Genomic DNA, 21,429 nt, shown 5'->3' with positions numbered 1-21,429 from the left:
AAAATCCTTTCACCTTCTCCATTTCTCACACCATATCCGTAACCCCCATGAACTCCCTCAAAACCATCCATACTCCTTCCCACATGTCCATTTAGTTCTCCTCCTTCCATAACAACTTCCTCATCTTTCACGTTTTCCATCAGCTTCTCTATCGCACACCAGAACTTGTCCTCCTCTTCATCGCTCCGACCAACCTGCGGAGCATATCCCGAGATGACGTTCACCAAGAGCTTTCCAATCATCATTTTCACCATCATCAACCTATCACTCACTCTAGTCACACTCACCACACTGTCTACAAACTCCTCAGAAACACAGGACACCAACACCATTCACGCCCTCCGGGCACCCTTGCCGCACAAACTTGTATTTCTGTCCCTGCCTACCCTTCACCATTCTCACACCACTTCCCTTCCATCTCGTCTCTTGCACACAACATATGTCCACTCTTCTTCTGATCAATACTTCCACCTTTTCTCCTGATCTCCCTGTCATTGTCCCTACATTCCATGTCCCAAACCTCAGAAACCGATCTCCACTTTGGGCTGTACCCTGCCCATATGTAGTTGTAATTGTCATAGTTCTCTTTTTGAGGCAATGTTTTTATGGCCGGATTCGCGCCTCGTGCGCGACCTGGTCTTTCCGGGCTCCCTTCCCCCCGTCGGTGTTTTGTGATTGTAAGTTCTTTCCTTCATAGTAGTGTAGCAGCATAGCAAACCTTTTGTGCATTTTGTGATACAAGCACCAAATTTGGCACAAATGTACATTAATATGTTGCGAACATTTTCAGATTTTGGGCCACTTGAAATTCTCTCTTTATGTCCGCCATATTGGATTTCAAAATGGCCGCCACTTGAAATCTACATTTGCTATTATCTCTGGACGTAATGCAGATATTGACTTGATTCTGGTATCTAAATGTATGTTTTTGGGGGCAAGGAATCCAATGGTACCAATTTCAACTTAATATTATCTATCACAGTCTGTTATATAATTTTATTTGGAAATTATCTAGGCAAATATTGGATTCAACACAATACTTTGAAAAGAATGTCTTAGTTCTGTAAATGTCTTAGGTATAATACTGACATGCTACATGGTCTAGTATTTGAGGCTAGGTGTACTGGTATCTGAGGCTAGGTATATACCGGTACTGAAGATACGTGTACATAAACAGTGTCATGTTAACAAGTTCAGCATTGCCACAAGTACATGTATGTTGTTGACTCATCATCATGTGCAGTCCCCTTCACACACACAGAGGGCTGTGCACTGAAGGGCAGCCTTTTTGCACTTGCAGCGCCTCACACACCCTTTCTTGCACTTGCAAGAAACCAGCTCAATGCAGCTGTGAGCTGCCTCAGTTAGCCTGGTCCAGTAAGGTGTGTACTGTCCTTCTCCAGTCCTTGACCAACCCCAGTTGGTTGGTGGAGGGAGCTCTGGTGCTGGCAGCAGTATCTGACCCCACACATGTCCACCTTGATACACTGCCCTCTTGACATGTTCCTCCAGAGCTGCCTTCGTTGGAGGGATGAGCTGCACATTGTTCTTCCTTGCGAAGAGTTTCCTCCTGGCCTTGTCAATGTCTGTGCATTTGCTGGTTCGATCATACAACAGGATCACGAACCTCTCGATGATGCGCATTGCATCGTCTGGTATGTCACGAGGTGCAGAGGACAGCAGCAGCAGCGCCTCAGTGAGTTCTGGCAGTACCGTCCAGACTGCCCACGCAGTGTTCTTGCCATGTCTATGAAAACTAGACACAGTGTCGCATCCAGTTAGAGCGTGGAACATTGGCAGTGCACGAGCCTTCTCTCGTCCCAATCCAGCTGCTATTTCGTGTGCTGCTAGGTATCGGAAACTCTGGCCTGTTCCGAATGCCAGCCACAGTTTGTCTTCTGGTTGCAACTCCTGTGCCAGGGACACTGCCAGCCCCACAACATCAGTGTCTACAGTCCAGATGAGTATTGCATGGTGTCCATGCTGGACTGCGTGAGATGCATGCAGCAACATCCGACTGTCAGCCTCTTCATGGTTACATGGGGCGAGTGAGGTCAGATCTGGCAGTAGTGGCTTGCTGAGCACTGCCTCTCCATCAGTAATGACGAGTTGCTTGTCCTCCTGGTCAAACCATTCCATGAGAGCTGCTGAGAGGAACCTGAACAGCTCGGTCTTGTTGCTGTCCACTCGTAGGAAGTTCTGCCAGTTTCCTGGTATGGCTGCGGCAGCCACCACACGTCTCCGCACACCTTGTCCCCGCTTTGCACGTGTACTACCTTTCAGTGAATCAGCAAGGTAAGTATCCCAGACCAGATCCAGGCGTGACACTGTTTGCAGCTTCGTGGACATATATGGGATGAAGATCTGTTGTGCATACTCTTCAAAGGTCTTTGATGCAGCCGGCTTCAGCATCTGGATGATGGCTGCTCCATCAAGCACAATACAGGTCGTGACAGGAGTCTCTGTCTTTGCGTCGGAGACTTCTTCCAAGCATGTGAGGAGATCACTCTTGGTACCAGTGCAGAGGCTTCCACCATCAGACAATGCAGGAGGACATGCCTGATTCTCGTGACAAAAGAACTCCTCAAGGTTTCCATCCCTCGTCTGGCAGCCAATGTACAGGCGTGCGAAGAGTTCACGGTCATTCTTGATGGAGGCGAGCTGTTGCTGACCTTTGCTCTGGCTTCTTGGAGTGGAAGTGCTGAACACCTTCAGCTTGTTACGAGGAATGGGTGCGTCCACTGCCTTTGTTCTGTCCAGCAGACACTCTCTGGTGAAAGCCTCGAACTGCTCTTGGCCAATCCTCTTGGCATTCATCACGGTCTCCACAGCAGCAGGATCTGCGATCTCCTTTGTGTCCAGTTTGACTACATCCTGACTCTCCTCCTCGAATGGGTTGCCCATCTCCTCTATGACACCGACGAGAGAGCGAACATCTTTCACAAATGAGGCCTGTACACTTGGCGTCTGATCATGATGACGTGTGTCTGCTGTCTGCCGTCTCCAGTGTTGGTTCCCATCCTGGAATTCTTCGATCACCCTGGCAACTTCTGGTCCCGCAACCATCCAGCGACGTAGGGCACTAGGGTTGTCAGTGAGCCCAACTGCTCCACCGTCTCCTTTGATGCAGGCATTATTCTGCTCATGTGCCTGGTCAATCGGGATTGAAGAGAACACCCTCTGTGTTTTCTGAACGGTGAAGTGGCTTTCCCTGAATTTCCTGGCTACATCTGGGTGTTTGATGGTGAGTTCGGCCATGTCCTTCAGGTGCACTGGTATCCACCTAGCATAGTGGATGTGATCCAGTGCATGGAACCAGGGGACCAGCTCTGTCAGAGCATCGAGGTACATCATTAACGATCCCTGCCTGAGAGAACGCACATACACTAGAACCAACAGTTCTAGTTCCAGCACGGTTGCCCAGTAGTGAAACTGGGGGATGTCTTCTCCTCTCTGGCAACACCAGTCTTCAAACTCCGGAAGGTCCTCTGCATCCCTGGTTTCTCCCAGACAGTAGTGGTTGTAGGCACGGTGTTGCAGGATGTACAGTGCTGCTGCAGTCACTTGATGTGCTCTTCTTGTGCGCAAGACATGGGATGCTCGCAGGAATGAGTCTGCTGTCCCTGCTGTCACAATCTCGGCTTGCACAAGTGCTTGCACCCAACCACTCCCTTTCAGCCAGTCCCCCAGTGTCCTCAGTGCCGCCATCTCTATGTGGAGGCCACCAAACATCACCACTATCTGGTCTTCACCATAGCTCTCTGGCCACTTCCACTGTATCTGCTTGGCCAAAGCAAACAGTGGCTGATCAACGGTGACCACTGGTGTCTGTCCAGGATTCAGGTGTTCCACAGCATTCTTCACGACGTCCATTGAGTGCCGGATCATGGCCACTGTGTGGGCACTCTCCAGGAAGAGTGGAAGCAGCGACGTGGGGCAGATGACTCGAGCATCTGGTGGCTGTTGGCTGGCATGCCCAAGATGTGTTGTCATTGTCCACTGTACCAGTGTTGTCTTCCAAGACAGTTGTCAGCCCAAGATAATAGCAAATGTAGATTTCAAGTGGCGGCCATTTTGAAATCCGATATGGCGGACATAAAGAGAGAATTTCAAGTGGCCCAATATCTGAAAATGTTCGCAACATATTAATGTACATTTGTGCCAAATTTGGTGCTTGTATCACAAAATGCACAATTCTTTTGAATATTTGGGCTAAGCCACCCCACTATAGTATTTGCTTGTTTCTTTGATTTTCTTTTCTCCCCCCTGCCTCTCGCGGGCATCTTACCCTTTGTCCTGCGTTTTTAAAAACAGGACAAACGGATAGACAAAGAATTCTATATTGATTCTTTCTCTCCTCCCGGACACGTGCTTGTTCGTTCTCCTCCTCGTCTCGACTTGTGCCCCGCCCCCTGTATCTCGTTTTTCTTCCGCCTCTGCTCCTTCTTTCTCAAATCCACGTTCTCGCTTGGAGACTTTTCCCAGATTGTTTTTCATGGTTTTCATGGTTCTGTTTGGATATTGTTGGAATATGTTTAAACCGCAGCCGTGATGCTGACGCCGCGCTCCTCCCTCCCACCCCCACAAGAATATCCATGTTTTAAACGTTTCCCAGTGTGTACCCTGGTTAGAATAGGTACACCGTATCCCTGCGTGTCGTAAGAGACGACTAAGAGGGTTGGCGTCAGGAAGGGCATCCGGCCATAAAAAACATTGCCTCAAAAAAGAGAACCATGACAATTACAAGTACATATGGGCAGGGTACAGCCCGAAGAGGAGATCGGTTCCTGAGGTTTGGGACATGGAATGTAGGGACAATGACAGGGAGATCAGGAGAAGTGGTGGAAGTGAATGGTGTTGGAGTCCTGTTTTCTGAGGAGTTTGTAGACAGTGTGGTGAGTGTGACTAGAGTGAGTGATAGGTTGATGATGGTGAAAATGATGATTGGAAAGCTCTTGGTGAACGTAATCTCGGGATATGCTCCGCAGGTTGGTCGAAGCGATGAAGAGAAGGACAAGTTCTGGTGTGCGATAGAGAAGCTGATGGAAAACGTGAAAGATGAGGAAGTTGTTGTGGTGGGAGGAGACCTAAATGGACATGTGGGAAGGAGTATGGATGGTTTTGAGGGAGTTCATGGGGGTTACGGATATGGTGTGAGAAATGGAGAAGGTGAAAGGATTTTGGAGTTTGCTGATAGAGCTGATTTGTTGATTTGTAATACTCAGTTCCAGAAAGAGGATAATAAGCTTGTTACATACACGTCAGGTGGGTCGACGACAACCGTTGACTACCTGATGGTGCATAGGCGAGATAGGGGGCACCTCCGGGACACAAAGGTGATCCCGGGGGAGGAGGCTGTTTCACAGTACCACTTGGTTGTCTGCGACATAAGGGTGAAAGGTGCGAGGAGAGCTCGGCGGGTGAAGTACCAACGGAGAATGAAGGTGTGGACGTTGAAAGAGGTGACAGTGAGGGGGGTATTAAAAGAGAGGCTGAGTAGGGTAAAGGATGATGTGGTTGAGCTTGAAAGTGGTTGGATGTCAATGAAAGCTAGTCTGTTGGGAGACGTTGGTGAGGTATGTGGATGGACAAAAGGACCACCGAGGCACTCGGAAACATGGTGGTGGGATGATGAAGTTGGAAAGAGGATTGATGAGAAGAGGAAGAAGTTCAAGGAGTGGCAGAAGGCGAAGGGTACGGGAGCAGAAACAGCAGAGCATGAAAGTTATAAGGTAGCCAGGAAGGCTGCAAAGAAAGAGGTAGCAAAGGCGCAGGAGGCATGTAGGAAAATGTTCGGAGAACGATTGGATTCGGCAGAGGGTCAGAAAGCAGTATTCAGGATTGCAAAGCAGATAGCGAAAGAGAGGTGTGATGTGATGGGGGTGAGTTGCTTGAAGGATGAAGTGGGACAAATCGTTGTCGACCCAGATGGAATTAAAGGAAGATGGAAAAGATATATGGAAATGCTGTTGAATACAGAGAATGAATGGGATGGCAACATAGAGAGTAACCCAATTTTAGGACCGGCAAAGAAGATAACTGAGAAGGAAGTTGAGGAAGCGATAAAAGCAATGAAGAGTGGAAAAGCGGGAGGGCCGACCGGAGTTGTGGGAGATATGTTGAAGGCAGCAGGAAGTTGGGGTGTGAAGAGAATGACAGAGATCTCTAATCTGGTGGTGAAAGAAGGCCGCATTCCAGTGGCTGGGAACTGAGTACCCTCGTCCCTCTATACATGGGGAAAGGTGACCCTCTGGAGTGTGGCTCGTACCGAGCGATAAAGTTATTGGAGCATGGAATGAAGGTATTGGAAAGGGTGTTGGAGAGGAGGACAAGGAAGAAAGTGAAGATCGACGAAATGCAGTTTGGATTTATGCCAGGAAGAGGAACGACAGACGCGCTTTTCATTGTGAGGCAGTTGCAGGAGAAGTACATGGAGAAGACGAAGAAGTTGTTTCTTGGGTTTGTTGATCTGGAGAAAGCATTCGATAGGGTTCCACGCAAAGTATTGACATGGGCATTGAGGAAGTTAGGAGTGGAGGAATGGTTGATCAGAGTAGTGATGGCAATGTAAAAAAGAGCACGCACAGCTGTAAGGACGAAGGACGGGAACAGTGGTGAGTTTGAGGTGAAGGTGGGAGTGCATCAGGGGTCGGTACTAAGTCCACTACTATTTGTAGCTGTGATGGAGGTGCTGGCTCAGAACGTAAAGGAGGGTTTACCATGGGAGTTGTTGTAGGCAGATGATCTGGTGTTGATTGCGGAAAGTATGGATGGACTGAAGGAAAAGATGTACAAGTGGAAGGAATGTATGGAGACAAAAGGTCTGAAGGTGAATATCGGAAAGACGAAGGTAATGGCAAGTGGTAAAGCATGTGGTGAGGTGGAAAGAACTGGGAAGTGGCCCTGTGCTGTGTGTAGGAAGGGTGTCGTAGTGAACTCCATTCAATGTACAATGTGCGCTGAGTGGGTTCATCAAAAATGTAGTGGTCTGAGAGGGTCATTAACCAGTGTGGCAGCTACATTCAAATGTAAGGTGTGCACAGAGGGAGCTGCAGATGGAGGAAATGTTGAGTTGGATCTTGGAGACGGCGTGAAGCTGGAAGGTGTGAAAACATTTTGCTACCTCGGAGACATGCTGAATGGAGAAGGTGGATCAGACTCGGCAACGGTTGCTCGAGTGAGATGTGCATGGAAGAGGTTTCGGGAACTGAGTGGCGTGCTGATGATGAGGGGAGTGTCGTTGAAGCTGAAGGGAAAGGTGGATGCTGCATGTGTGAGAAGTGTTATGATTTATGGGAGCGAGACATGGGTAATGAATGTAGAGCAGCAACGAAGGTTGGAAAGGGTGCAAATGCGAATGGTTTGACGGATGTGCAGAGTATCGTTGAGAGAGAGGAAGACAAATGATGAATTGCGAAAGGTGATGGGAATAGAGCCTGTGATTGATGCTGTGAAGAGGAACAGGTTGAGATGGTTTGGTCATGTGTTGAGGAAGGATGAAAGTGACTGGTTGAGAAGAGTGATGGAAATGAATGTAGAAGGAAGTAGAGGACGGGGAAGACCGAGAAAGACTTGGCTAAAGATGGTCGAAGAAGAAATGCGGGCAAGGGGGTTAACAAGGAGAGATGCAGAAAATAGGGCAAAATGGAGAAGATTGTCATGGGGACCGCAAGGCTAACCCCCGCTCTAGTAGGGAAAATGGCCTTTAAAATGCATGTTGTTGTGTTGTTGTTTTTATGGCCGGATGCCCTTCCTGACGCCAACCCTCTTAGTCGCCTCTTATGACACGCAGGGATACGGTGTACCTCTTCTAACCAGGGTACACACCGTTCACACCGGTCCAAGTCATTGTAATTCATGTAAAAGCACAATGATGGCCGAGTCGTCCTCCCAAATATATTACACATACAAGCTCCTCCACAAGCTTGAGATCACCATAGATAACAAAGAAAAGGTTCGTTTACACTGCAAGTTAAGCAGCTAAGATGGCCAGGCGTACAGAATGTAAACGCAACACTTTCGAAGGTGAAATCCTCAGTGAGCAGAAGCACTCGGAGCCCTCAAGCACGTCGTGCAAACGAGCCTCAGGAGGCAGGAAAGGAGGCCTCAATCACGTCGTGCAAACGAGCCTCAGGAAGCAGGAAAGGAGGCCTCAAGCACGTCGTGCAAACGAGCCTCAGGAAGCAGGAAAGGAGGCCCCTAGCACGCCGTGCAAACGAGCCTCAGGAAGCAGGAAAGGAGGCCTCAAACACGTCGTGCAAACGAGCCTCAGGAAGCAGGAAAGGAGGCCCCTAGCACGTCGCGCAAACGAGCCTCAGGAAGCAGGAAAGGAGGCCTCAAACACGTCGTGCAAACGAGCCTCGGGAAGCAGGAAAGGAGGCCTCAAGCACGTCGTGCAAACGATCCTCAGGAAGCAGGAAAGGAGGCCTCAAGCACATCGTGCAAACGAGCCTCATGAAGCCTTGTCTTGTCCTTTCCTCGCTTGTTTAGCCGATGACGATGAAAGGAAGACCGACGAGGGTCGAGTTGAACCTTCCCGCACTTATTTTACTCCCCTTGATCTTTTCTCTAGAAATTACCAAGGGTCCACCACCTCCCAAGGGTAGCTTCACGCTGCTGGCGCTGCCATGTGGAATAAGATATGTTAATGATGTCATAGGTGCTTCAGTTATCCTTCAGATATGAAATCTTTCCTCTTCTCCAATGGCTTGATCTCTGATCATCAATTTGGTTTCAGACCTGGTCACTCTACTCTGGACATGCTGCTTCTGCTTTCTCAACAATGGATGGAGGTCCTCAATGCCAAACAGGAAATTAGAGCTGTCTCCCTTGACATATGATGTGCCTTCGATAAGGTCTGGCACCCCGCTCTGCTCACCAAACTCTCCTCCTTTGGTATCCATGGAAATCTCCACGCATGGCTGGTGGATTCCTCTCTAGTCGTAGTCAACGTGTGGCCATGAATGGGTTTCTCTCATCTCCTCTTTTTTTTTTTTCTTTTTTTTTTTTTTTTTGTTTGTTTTTTTTTGTTTTTGTTTTTGTTTTTTTGTATACAAGATCGAGGCTCGTGAAAGAGCGAACATTAATCACACAGAAAGACAAACCGACACATAAAACATATAACATCGGGAGCGGTAGACAAGATGGGGAGAGAGGGGGAAGGACACAAACACAACATTTGAGAGCAGGGACCGAGAGACATGGAGACATCGAGAGATCTGAGAGAGGGCGAGGGCTTTGGGGGGGGGGGGGGGCATGGGAAGGGGGCGGTGGGAGAGGTATAAAACATATGGACACTGCCAGGACTTCCAGGAAAGAAGTTGGAATTTCAAACAAGGTGGATCTGGGGTGAATTAGCGGGGGTAGAAAAGATCAAGGTTTTGGATGGGGGAAGATAAGAGATGGTGGTGAACAGCTGTTTTAAAGACCTGGAGGGAGGAGTGGGATTGAAGGGAGTGAGGGAGTTTGTTCCAGAGGCGGGAGAAAAGAGGAATGAAAGAGTGAAGGTGAGCAGAGAGCCGAGATTTCGGCAGTTTAACCATCAGAGGGTTGCTGGCAGATCTTGTGCGACCTGTAGGAATATTTGGGGGACAGAGCACAGAGAGAGCTGGGGGTGCAAGGCCGGAGAGGAGTCGGTAGAAGACAGAAAGACCACCTACCTGCCTGCGGTGAGTGAGTGAAAGGCCCTCAGAGATAGCTTCATCGCGGGAGATTCCAATAATTCTGAAAGCTTTGGTTTCAACAGCGTGAAGCCGAGCTAGGTGTGAGGCAGGAGCACCGGCCCATAGGGGAGAACAGTATTCCATTGAGCTGCGGATGAAAGCCTTGTATGTGGTGAGGTATGTGGCCTTGTATCTCTGGGCTGGTGCTCCTCTTCCTGTTCAGGCTGGATTTCCCCAAGGCAGTGTTCTGGGCCCTGTGCTTTTTCTGGTCTTCATCAATGATCTCTCTGACTCTCTTGAAAATCCTCTCTATCTCTTTGCTGATGACTCTACTCTCTGTCGCTCCATTCCTCATCCCTCAGATCGGCAGTCTGCAGCCTCCTCACTCTCTGCAGACCTGGACAAAATCACAGACTGGGCAAACAAGTGGAACATGTCTTTCAATCCTGACAAATCGCACACTCTTACGATGTCTCTCCAAAAAGACCAACTGGACAACCCTCCCATCCACTTTCTGAATAATCCTCTCCAAGAAGTTCTGTCACTCAAGCTTTTGGGTCTCACTATCTGCCATGATCTTTCCTGGGAAAACCACATTTCAAATCTGGCCTCCAAAGCCAGTCGCCGACTGGGCATCCTCCGTCGTGCAAAGTCCTTCCTTGGCACACCTGAGCTCCTCACCACATACAAGGCTTTCATCCGCAGCTCAATGGAATACTCCTCTCCTCTCTGGGCTGGTGCTCCTGCCTCACACCTAGCTCGTCTTCACGCTGTTGAAACCAAAGTGTTCAGAATCATTGGAATCTCCCGCGATGAAGCTAACTCCAAGGGCCTTTCACTCACTCAACGCAGGCAGGTTGGTGGTCTTTCCGTCTTCTACCGACTCCTCTCTGGCCTTGCCCCCCCCCCCCAGCTCTCTCTGGGCTCTGTCCCCCAAATATTCCTACAGGTCGCACAAGATCTGCCTGCAACCCTCTTATGGTTAAACTGCCAAAATCAAGACTCTCTGCTCACCTTCACTCCTTCATTCCTCTTTTCTCCCGCCTCTGGAACAAACTCCCTCACTCACTTCAATCCCACTCCACCCTCCAGGTCTTTAAAACAGCTGTTCAGCACCATCTCTTATCTTCCCCCATCCAAAACCTTGATCTTTTCTACCCCCGCTAATTTCACCCCAAATCCACTTTTTTGAAATACCAACTTCTGTCCTGGAAGTCCTTGGTGTCCTTGTGTTTTATACTTCTCCCACCCCCCCCCCTCCCCTTCCCATGCCTCCACCCCCCAAGCCCTCTCCCTCCCACACATCTCCCCGCTCTCAAATGTTGTGTTTGTGTGCTTCCCCTTCTCTCCCCATCTTGTCTTTCCGCTCCCTCTTTTTATATATTTTGTTTGTCTGGTTGATTTATTTGTGAAATAAATGTTAGCTCTTTCACGAGCCTCGATTCAGTATACAAAAAAATAATAATAATAATAATTTGGTGCGTGCCTTCATTATGACATCATAATTCGACAAGTACAAAACTTCATCCGATCAAGATGAAATTTCTTGTGTCAGAGGGATAAATTGGTGAAGAAAAAAAAAACATGGTGTCATCGGTCACGTGGTTCCACCGCCATATTTGTTTTAACACAAAAGCCTTAAAAACACATCATAGCGAGGGTCTGCAATCTCTGATTGCTCTTTCTTGTTGTACTTGAAATTGAGACGATAATTATTTCGTGAAAAGATTAATTCTCAAAACTCACCAGTTGGCGGCTCTTCCTCAATAGATTCATTTGTCACTTTCGGCTCAGCATTCCTGCAGAAAATAAAGATTTCATAAAGCTGTCGTTAAATAAATGTCGCAAATAAGAAACAATGTGAGAATAAAAATGCAGTCACGGAGGTGAAAAACAGACTGCATCGGGTATTTGTGTTTGCTACATTTAGACAGCAAACAACACCACTACCCTGTGCTACCATAACAAGCATCTTCAAATATAGTTGACAATGAAGCCAAGAAGTGTCAAGTGGTAAAGACAATGTGAAGATCACCAGAGTTTGTTTTTTTTGAAACCACAATTTTTTCTTTTCCCTTCATGTTGCAAGCACCTACACTCACCTCTGAGCTGTCTAGCCTGGGTTTGAATCCGAGAGAGTTCTAAAGGATAATTATACCGGGTTCTAAAGGGTAATTCTTATGGGTTTATTTCTCTCCGTGTTGTTTCTGAGGCCTCACAGGCCTTCGGTGTACATGAACCGCTGCTGTAAGTTACCAGCCTTGGTGCTGTGGTTACTGCATGGGTGCAAGTGTGGTAGTTGGAGATGCGAGTGTTTCCTGAGAAGAAGAAAACAAGACTGAAAGTCCACCAGCAGTGTAGCCATTGTAATCAAATATACGCTTTAGAAACCTTTGGAATTAAGCTTTGGAACCCTCCAGAACTCTTTAGAATTACACTTTAGACATTCTTTAGAATTACACTTTCGAGACAACGGATCCCGTCTGAACCCTTAGCTTTGATAAACTGGAAAGACATATGGCACGATTCAAGTCTAACGCACTCGGACCTGGAACCAGAAGTTAGTGTTTATTTTGTTCAAGACTTGCCCTGCTTCCATATTATAAGTTCACGTTCTCTATCACGATGCTCTTCCATGAGACTCCATTTTGCAGAGAAACTACAAGAATGGAAGGTGTAAAAAGAGAAAAAAATGAGTGCCGGTTACCATAAAAATTCCACCTGGTGATTTTCCTTGAACCATGTGTGGTTCACAATCTCCTGCAAAACAATGAATGTGTTGGAATGAAATATAAACATGATCAGGAATCACCTGCACTGGTGAGCAATTGCATTTTGATCCACAATAGCAGGATGTCAGCAATCCCAGCATGTGTGAACATTCTTGTTCAGCAAATAAAATACTGCAGTTGAAAACTATCAATCCCTCACCGTCATAGTGAACCTCTCCATTGGATCCTTCCGAAGCATCGCAGTCAGAAGGGAAACCAATGTTACCCTTGCAAAAGTTGGTGAACTGTTTCCCACAATGAAGTCAGTCTTTTCATGTGACGTCTGCAAAGAAGCAAAACAAATGCATTTTTGACCGAATCCTAAACAATCATTGCAATCGAATACTTACATTTGCATAAAAAGCATATTCCAAACAAGCACTCACTGATGCAAATAACAAAGGTTTGACTCAAAACTCATAAAATACATTTTCATTCATCAAACAAGTTATGGTGTACAACACAAAAGTTTTTTCTTCGCTGAAAAAGAAACCCTCTCAGCTCAATAATTGGATATTAAGTACAGTATATGTGGGTTTATTTGGCCGAGGGCGAGCGAAGCGAGGACAAGACTGCTTATTCCTGATACAGTGCCTTCAGAAAGTATTCACACCCCTTGACTTTTTTTCTAATATCTTGTTGTGTTACAGGCTGAATTTAAAATGGATGACATCGACATTTCTTTTGTCACTTGTTACGGATTCGTCACTTCCGTTGTTGTGGTTTTCATCCACTTGAAACATTTCTGGTTCCATGTATTATTATTACTAGGGCGTGCCCGTACGTGCGTGCCCGTACGTGCGTGCCCGTACGTGCTTGCCCGTACGTGCTTGCAAAAGGAAAAAAGTTTTGAAACCACGTGCCAGAATTACGATTATTCGCAATTTAGTTTTAATGGCCAATCGCAAACGTATTTTATCTTTTCGCAAGGGAAAACAATTTAGTTGTAATGGCCAATTATTCAATTATCGCAAACGTATTTTATCTTTTCGCAAGGGAAAACAAAGAAAAGAGAAGAGAACAACAACAACAACAACAACAACAAAAAAAAATTTTTTGACACCACGTGTCAGAAACGACCACAGAATACGGAGCAAGAAAATATAGGCGAATGTGAGAGACCATAACTTGGGAAGCACAAATTCTCAATATTAAATTATTAACCTATCATCTTTAATAGAACTATAATAGACCAATTAAACTAACGGTTGTTTTTATTTTCTTGTTTTTGGCAAAGTTAACATCCAGAGAGGCTGTGTATAGGCCAATCCCCCCCCTCTATTTACATGAAATGGTTTGGTCCATTCGCAAAGCCAAAGCGAACGGCTTGCGAGTACGGTGACCATACCTTGGGAACCACTTGTCCGATTAATTTCAAACCTTGAAAAGGCACATCCTCGGGTCCCCAGCAATATACCTGGCAAGTTTCAAGTATATCAGACCGGTAGTTGTCGAGAAACAGCGGTCGCATACAGACAGACACACACACACACACACACACACACACACACACACACACACAGAGATTGCTGGAATTATATAGAGATTGTTGTTTGAGGGAAATAGCAATTATTATTGTCAAAAGGTAAAAAGGTTAATGTTTTAAATGAAACAGAAACCGGACGGCGACGAAGAGGAAGAGGAGAGAGAGAAGGCGGAGCGAGGGAGTCGGACAAGAATGAGCCGAGCTATTTGCGGTCTGGAGCGAACGTTGGCAAACAACAGTCACTAGCGAACTTTCGGGTTTCCCAGGAAAGGGATTCATTCCTATGACAGAGTGGTTAGCACTGTGACAGATTAACCTGCGTGTCAGGTTTTGCGATCGATTCAGGAGAGAATCATCGTCGTGCCGTTGCGCCACGAGACCGGGCCGTTGGCCATTTTGACTAGCGCAGGACTTGCGCTTCCGCTCACGGTTTCGTCTCGTTTCGACCATTTTCACCGCCTTCAGACGTCGGTCTGGGGTGTGTGTGTGACGTGGCTTTTGAGTGGAAAGTCTGCGTGTTGCCGACTGGGAGCTGTGGAACGTCCATACCCGAGGGGGTGATCTCTCAGTCGCCTGGAGGGCGCCTTTGGATATCCCAGTCACCTTGAGGGCGCCTTTGTGCAGCTTTGGCTGTGTGACTGTACTTGCCATCCGAAAGGGATTCTGGTCTCGATCGGACATCGTTCTGTCGATCGCTGGAGCGGATCGACTCTGGCTTGGGGATGTTCTTTATTGGGGATGTTCTTGTTTCACTCACTTGGAGCACAGTGAGTTCGATATTACAAAACTGATGATACCATCATAGGACATATTGTTTGTACTATTGAATACTATTATTGTTGTACTGTTATTCTTGTGTGATCTTAATACAATATTTGTTTGTGAGTAACAATTGGGGTGGCTTCTCCATTGATCTTTGACATACAGAATAACACATTTTTCTGCCGTGACTCCTCTCGGGGCTCGGAGGTACACCGTGACCAGGGGTCGGGGAGGAGCACGTAACACACTGATCTACACATAATACGGTATTTCCAAGTGTATTAATCGCGCTTATTTATCTGCAAAAAAGTTAAAAGTGGGGAGTGCGGTTAATACACAGACATAGAAAAAAAAAGTCTCAAAAACAATCAATGCTGAATTTCAAATATATTCAAGTTGTCACATATGTAACCAGAAGATCTACATTCCACATATCGGGGAACGTTTAGAGCTCCAGGGACGGGTTTACAATGGCTCCTGTGGCGCCTCGGTGCCAGGCCCCCATTCAGTAGGGGCCCATAATGACCAAGATATATATTTCTAAAGTGTATACATTGCGCAATGTTTATAGAGAGATTATGTGTAGAATATAATACTGCTTTTAAAAAATTGGGGTAATGACCCTGGGCACAGGCTCAACAAAAATACCTTCTCAAGGCACTGCATATGAAATACTCAAGACTCCCTTCACACAACACACCATTCGCATCAGTACCTCCAACACACCACATTCATGATCATGACACCATTTTCAACAATACTCACTTCAATAATATTACGTCCATCAAATTGAAGTCCAACAAATAATTTTGTGAACAGGACGCCAAGTGCCCACACATCGACTGGGGGACCTTCGTAGCCATGTGCTGTGATCTCTGGTGCCATATAGCCACGTGTGCCACAGCAGGTAAACATTTTCTCACCACGTGTCAAAAAATCTCTGGCAGCTTTAAAGTCGATGACCTTCACGATCCCCTTATTGCTGAAAAGCACGTTTTGTGGCTGGAGGATAAACAGAAATAAATATGTTAAAATATAAAAATATATTTGGTGATAAATGACGTTGAAGGAAGGATGCAAATTTAAATGTGATAGGCAGGCAGGAAAAAAATTCCACAAAGAGAAAACTTCAAAAAACATCCTCTACCAATGTCAGTCATGAGTTTACATAAAATGGAGGAGGTTGAAGCGAGAGTAGATAGCAAGTAGTATAAAAAATAGAGTTGCAGGAAGTGAGACTTGGTTTAGCTAAATGAGAGGAATCGAAGGCCACTCGATGCAGAGGTGTGAAAGGAAAGAGAAAAATCAGAGGAAGTGTCACAATCTCGGTAAATGACAACATTGTATCAAGAGAATAGAGTGATCTGAAGCGGGGAATGAATGAAGAGTGTTCTGTGTGGATAGAGATTAGGGATGGAAGAGTTGTTGGGCACGTATAATTAGGCTCTTGGAGTGATGGAAAAGTAAGATTAAAAGGTTCATTTAGAATTCAGAAAGGATTGTGGTGAGGGAAGAGTACTGATCGTGGGTGATATTAATTTGCCAGGGATAAACTGGTTTCAGAAACAGGGAAAGAGCAGAGGAGGAATTTCGTGATCTTGTCCAGGATTGCCTTTTAATGCAGTTTGTCGATAATCCAATCAAGAGCGGAGTGTTAGACTTCTTATGAGGTAATAATCTGAATATTGTGGAGAAGGTGGAGGAAGAACAGCATTTATGGACAAGTGACCATAACCTCATTGTGTAAGTGGATTCTGATTGGATTCTGATCCAAGATTGGGATTGTAGGATGAGGTTATCAGACGTCAGGAAGGTAAATTTTGAGAGTTTGAAGAGAGTTTCCTTAAATTTGGATAAACTACCAAGAGGACAATCAGTTTCAGAGAAATGGGAAACCTTCAAGGAGGAAATGTACAACATCTTCACAATATGAATGAATATGAATGAATGAATGATCGTTTTCAGGCCATTTTCCCCCGCTAGGGCAGGGGTTAGCCTTGCGGGCCCCATGACAATCATGGTTCTCTGTTTGAGGCAATGTTTTTATGGCCGGATGCCCTTCCTGACGCCAACCCTTAGTCGCCTCTTACGATGCGCAGGGATACGGTGTACCTATTCTAAATCGGGGTACACACCGGGATCATTCATCCCAGCAAGCTGGTACTCAATTTGCCGACCTCGGAAGGATGACAGGCTGAGTCAACCCCCCTAGTGTTAATTTAGCGATCGACCGGGATTCGAAACCAGGATCCCAAGCCGGCACCCTGACCGCTAAGCCAACACAACACAATGTTGCCGTGAATAGAAATATCTAAATTAAACACAAATTCCAACAGTGGGCGTTGTATTTTTCACACACAACAACCGAGCTGGATTGGGTATTTAATTTTGATATCTTACTTACTATTTATATTTCAAGTTTAACTCATTATAAAATAAACACAAAAAGAGTCCATTTGTGACAGATCCCCCCCCCCCCCCTCTTTTCCTCAATTGTAGGTCATCACACAACAATATGAATTTGTTCTTTCCTACACCCTCCACTCCCATTCCTTCCTTTGCTCCACCAAAAAATGGTTTTCATTGCACTGTTACGCAGAACGTATCACGGTCTGCACTGGTGTAGTTGGTTACCGTTATATCCCTGTGCACAATGTTCTGGGAGTGCATGTACTCAACAGCGTCAGCCATCTGGGGAGCGGAAGAGATGAAATATTCAAACATGGACACAGATTGTGGTCGTTAAGATTTTACAATTTTGAGTACAATTCTTTCTGTCATATTTCAAACCACATCATAAACATCACACTGAGGCTGAAACCAACTTCAGCTCACCTGCTTCATGGGACACCACAACTCTCTTTCTGTTCGTTTCCTCAGAAGATGAATTTGGGAAGCGAGTGTACCTGCACACATCAGATAGCAACATACAAGGGCAACGCAATGAGATTCTTCATTTTAAAGAAACCAGTAGAGGAAAAGTTGTTTTGTTTTTGAAGATTTGAATGTTTCATCGTTAAAATAAACACAAAATGAGAAAGATAAAAATTTGCATGCAAAATCCAAGGTCAGGGAAGAAAGAGCAAGGTGACAGAGGGCCACAGTTGGACACAATTAGGGGAAAGAAAGAACAAGAAAAGTGTAGGAAGATAGGGAGAGAGAGACAGAGGGGGGGGGGGAGGAGTAAACACAGGACAATGGAAGTGAAGGGCAGAATTAAAAGAGGGTTCCTTTGGAAAAAAAAATATCGAGGAAAGGATGTTGGGTGACATGAGATGGTGGTGCACCACACATGCATTAAGTCTTCGAGGGGAGAATGTGAATAAATAGTTTCCGGAGGACAGTTGCAGAAATGTGAGAAATGGGGAATAAAAAGTGGAGGTGTGTGGAAAGTGTGCACTTTGAGTTTAACCAGGACGGGATTACTGGAGGATCTTGTGTAGTGAGGAATCGGGAGACATATCAGTCTCTTCCAAGCCACTCTTTTGACAGGCCGCATAAATGAGAAAAGCCACCCCATCTGCCATGTGAGGAACTGGCAATGTGTATCAGCCTCATCACGTGACATGATAATAATTTTGAGAGCTTCTTATTTAACAGAAACCAAATCAGTTTGTGATGCTGCCATCTCATTACCTCAATGAGAGGTAGCCCAATCCTGGATCCTGTGGCATACAAAGCTCTCAAAAGGTCTCCATTGGACCACACAGACACCATGTAGACTATGAGTTTAAGGAATTATTTGGAATGATAAAATCTGCAGCTCAGTTTGGAAGACAGCTTTGATATGTGATCCACGTCATGGCTGATGGTGAAGCCTATAAAGTCAAGAAACCGAACCACTTCCTGTGTTTGACCAGGAAAAAAGATCAGTTGGTTGTTTTTTTTACAATCGTGCCGGAGTGACAGAGTGAAACTGAGGTTTGTCAGAACTGAAAGAGATGGTCCAACAATCAGGATATCAAAATTCATGTTTACTAATTACTAACTCATTTTGCTACTCAGGTAAAAGTGGACTTGATAAACACAAACAGTGGATTTTCAGCAAAATGACGTCAGTAACCTCACCTCCTTCCACATACTCCAAAAGGATGGCCATACGATAATCGATTTCGCAGAGGAAGACAATATCGACTGAAGGGAAACAAGACAGTGAGGCATAAGTTAATATGGATTAAGAATCTTACCCAAAGTCAAACACCTTTAAACAACATGATCAACATGCACATTTTTTGTGATGACAAACAGTCAACAGGTGAGCCTCAACATAACCCTTTCACCATCACCATTCATGATCTTGTATGTAAACATTTATCTGGGTAGTGTGTGTACAAATCGCAATTCGTATCGAGTAGACTTAAGTTTAGGCAAACAACTGATCAGAATTCTTCCGAGAACACGACATTTGACGAACACACAACTCAGATGTGGTTGGCTCAGTATATTTGATTTACAGTGTGTTGGAATCTCATGATTGACGACACAAAAGCAAATGAAAGTGAAACGCAAAGAACTGATGAGAGGATCCACTTTGCAGCAGCAGCTTCTCATCTTCTTTTCGCTTGTTGGCTTCATAAAGCCTGGTGTTGGCTTCACCGTTAATGTGGCTGGCTGAAGATCTTCTGGTGTTGAATTTGAGCCCATATTACGCCCCTGAAATACCACCAGGTTGGTTGACTCAGCCCGTTATCTTTCAGACGTCGCAAAATGAGAACTGACCGACTGGTAATTGATCAACGTGTGGCCCTGAATGGGTTTCTCTCATCTCCCCTTCCTGTTCAGGCTGGAGTTCCCCAAGGCAGTGTTCTGGGCCCTGTGCTTTTTCTGTTCTTCATCAATGATCTCTCCGATTCTCTTGAAAATCCTCTTTATCTCTTTGCTGATGACTCCACTCTCTGCCACTCCATACCTCATCCCTCAGATCAGCAGGCTGCAGCCTCCTCTCTCTCTGCAGACCTGGACAAAATCACAGACTGGTCAAACAAGTCGAACATGTCTTTCAATCCGGACAAATTTCACACTCTCACTGTCTCTCTGAAAAGACTGACTGGACAACCCTCCCAACTACTTTCTGAACAATCCTCTCCAAGAAGTTCTGTCACTCAAGCTTTTGGGTCTCACTATCTGCCATGATCTTTCCTGGGAAAACCACATTTCAAATCTGGCCTCCAAAGCCAGTCGCCGACTGGGCATCCTCTGTCGTGCGAAGTCCTTCCTTGGCACACTTGAGCTCCTCACCACATACAAGGCTTTCATCCGCAGCTCAATGGAATACTGCTCTCCCCTCTGGGCTGGTGCTCCTGCCTCACACCTAGCTCGTCTTCACGCTGTTGAAACCAAAGCTTTCAGAATCATTGGAATCTCCCGCGATGAAGCTAACTCCGAAGGCCTTTCACCCACTCACCGCAGGCAGGTAGGTCCCGACATCACTGCCTCCAGACTATTGTCTCGGGCTCAGCCGAGCTAAAAGTATTAGAAGCTCCTATATTTCATTTCTGCATAAGTATAAGAAGCTCCAATATAATTTCAGGGACTTCTTTCAGCTTCAGTTGTCTTTCCTACTTTTCTTTTTTATCAACTTAGAGTAACCAATCACAAATGGAGATAATTATAGAAGGCTGTTATTAGAGATGTCCATGCAGTTTGTAAGAAGTTGATGATCATGTACTGATATTATAACATTATACTTGGGCTGCTAATTTGTAGTCTCATTATGTGGCTAAACTACAAGAGAAATCAAGTACTGTGGTAACCAGTGAAATGTTTGTAGAAGCTTGAAGCAATAACAAGTAAAGATACATTCAAAGTACACCGCCCCCATGCCAAATAATTAAATATCCCACAGCGCAGCATTGCCGGGGCGCCTCCGGCACCCGGAAATACCGCAGTGCAGCTCATCGAGACTGCATTGGGAGGGAGAGGTGCACAATAATTGATTGATTAATTGTATAATTAAAATCAATAAAAAACTTTCACAAAATATTTTCTTAATCAATTGGCTGATAGCATAACGAAACCACTAGTGCTTCATCCGAAGACATATCTTTTAGAAATTTAATTAAATAAGTAATTAATAAAAAACAAATAATTAATTGATTAATCAATAAATAATTAATCAATGAAATGATTAATCAATAAATGAAAAATATCCTTTATGGCCACATCACCTGGTCACTGTCACGTCCAAATATTAGCTTCCTAGCTCAAAAGGTGCCTGAGATATTGCCCAGATGAGAAAGAAAATAAATAAATGATTAATAATGATAATAAATAAATAATAATCATAAAAAAAATTAAATAGTTAATCAATTGGCTAAGAGAATACGTAAACCACCACCATTTCATGAGAATCTGTAACTAAAAAAAAAATAAATATTTTTAGTCCTAATCGAATAATTAAATAATTAATCGCTTCATTAATTAATTGATTAATCAATAAATCGAAAATATCCTTTGCAGCCAAATCACTTGGTCATTGGCATGTCCAAATATCAGCTTCCGAGCTCAAAAGGTACCAGAGATAATGCCCAGAAGAGAAAGGAAATATATAGGTACTTAATTAATCGCTAATAATTAAATAACTCCTCAATTAATTGATTAATCAAAAAACCAAAAATAACGTTTTTGACAAAGGACTTTCTCACTATTGTGCCGAAATTTCAGCTTCCTAGCTCAAAGGATGGCTGATATATCGCCCGGACAAACAAACAAGCAAACAAACAAGCACAGATACATTCAAAGTTCAACG

General features: G+C 45.2%; 1 protein-coding gene across 1 annotated transcript in view; it reads right to left on the bottom strand.

Annotated features, from left to right (window-relative positions):
* The window catches only part of LOC137426650 (ribosomal protein S6 kinase alpha-3-like), a 196,638-nt gene that overhangs the window by 129,721 nt on the left and 45,488 nt on the right, over positions 1–21,429 (bottom strand). The window contains exons 2-8 of the mRNA XM_078775236.1: positions 18,750–18,815; positions 17,517–17,587; positions 17,316–17,372; positions 15,447–15,683; positions 12,594–12,716; positions 12,370–12,422; positions 11,409–11,461 (exon numbers count right to left, since the gene is read on the bottom strand). Of these exons, the coding sequence (XP_078631362.1) occupies positions 11,409–11,461; positions 12,370–12,422; positions 12,594–12,716; positions 15,447–15,683; positions 17,316–17,372; positions 17,517–17,587; positions 18,750–18,815 (660 nt within the window). The remainder of the gene's footprint in view (positions 1–11,408; positions 11,462–12,369; positions 12,423–12,593; positions 12,717–15,446; positions 15,684–17,315; positions 17,373–17,516; positions 17,588–18,749; positions 18,816–21,429) is intronic.

The sequence above is a fragment of the Myxine glutinosa genome, chromosome 1, assembly GCF_964187855.1.
Source record: "Myxine glutinosa chromosome 1, kmMyxGlut1.1, whole genome shotgun sequence".
Lineage (NCBI taxonomy): Eukaryota > Metazoa > Chordata > Myxini > Myxiniformes > Myxinidae > Myxine > Myxine glutinosa.
The sequence above is the reverse complement of the archived record's forward strand: the minus strand, read 5'-3'. Positions and strand labels throughout refer to the sequence as shown.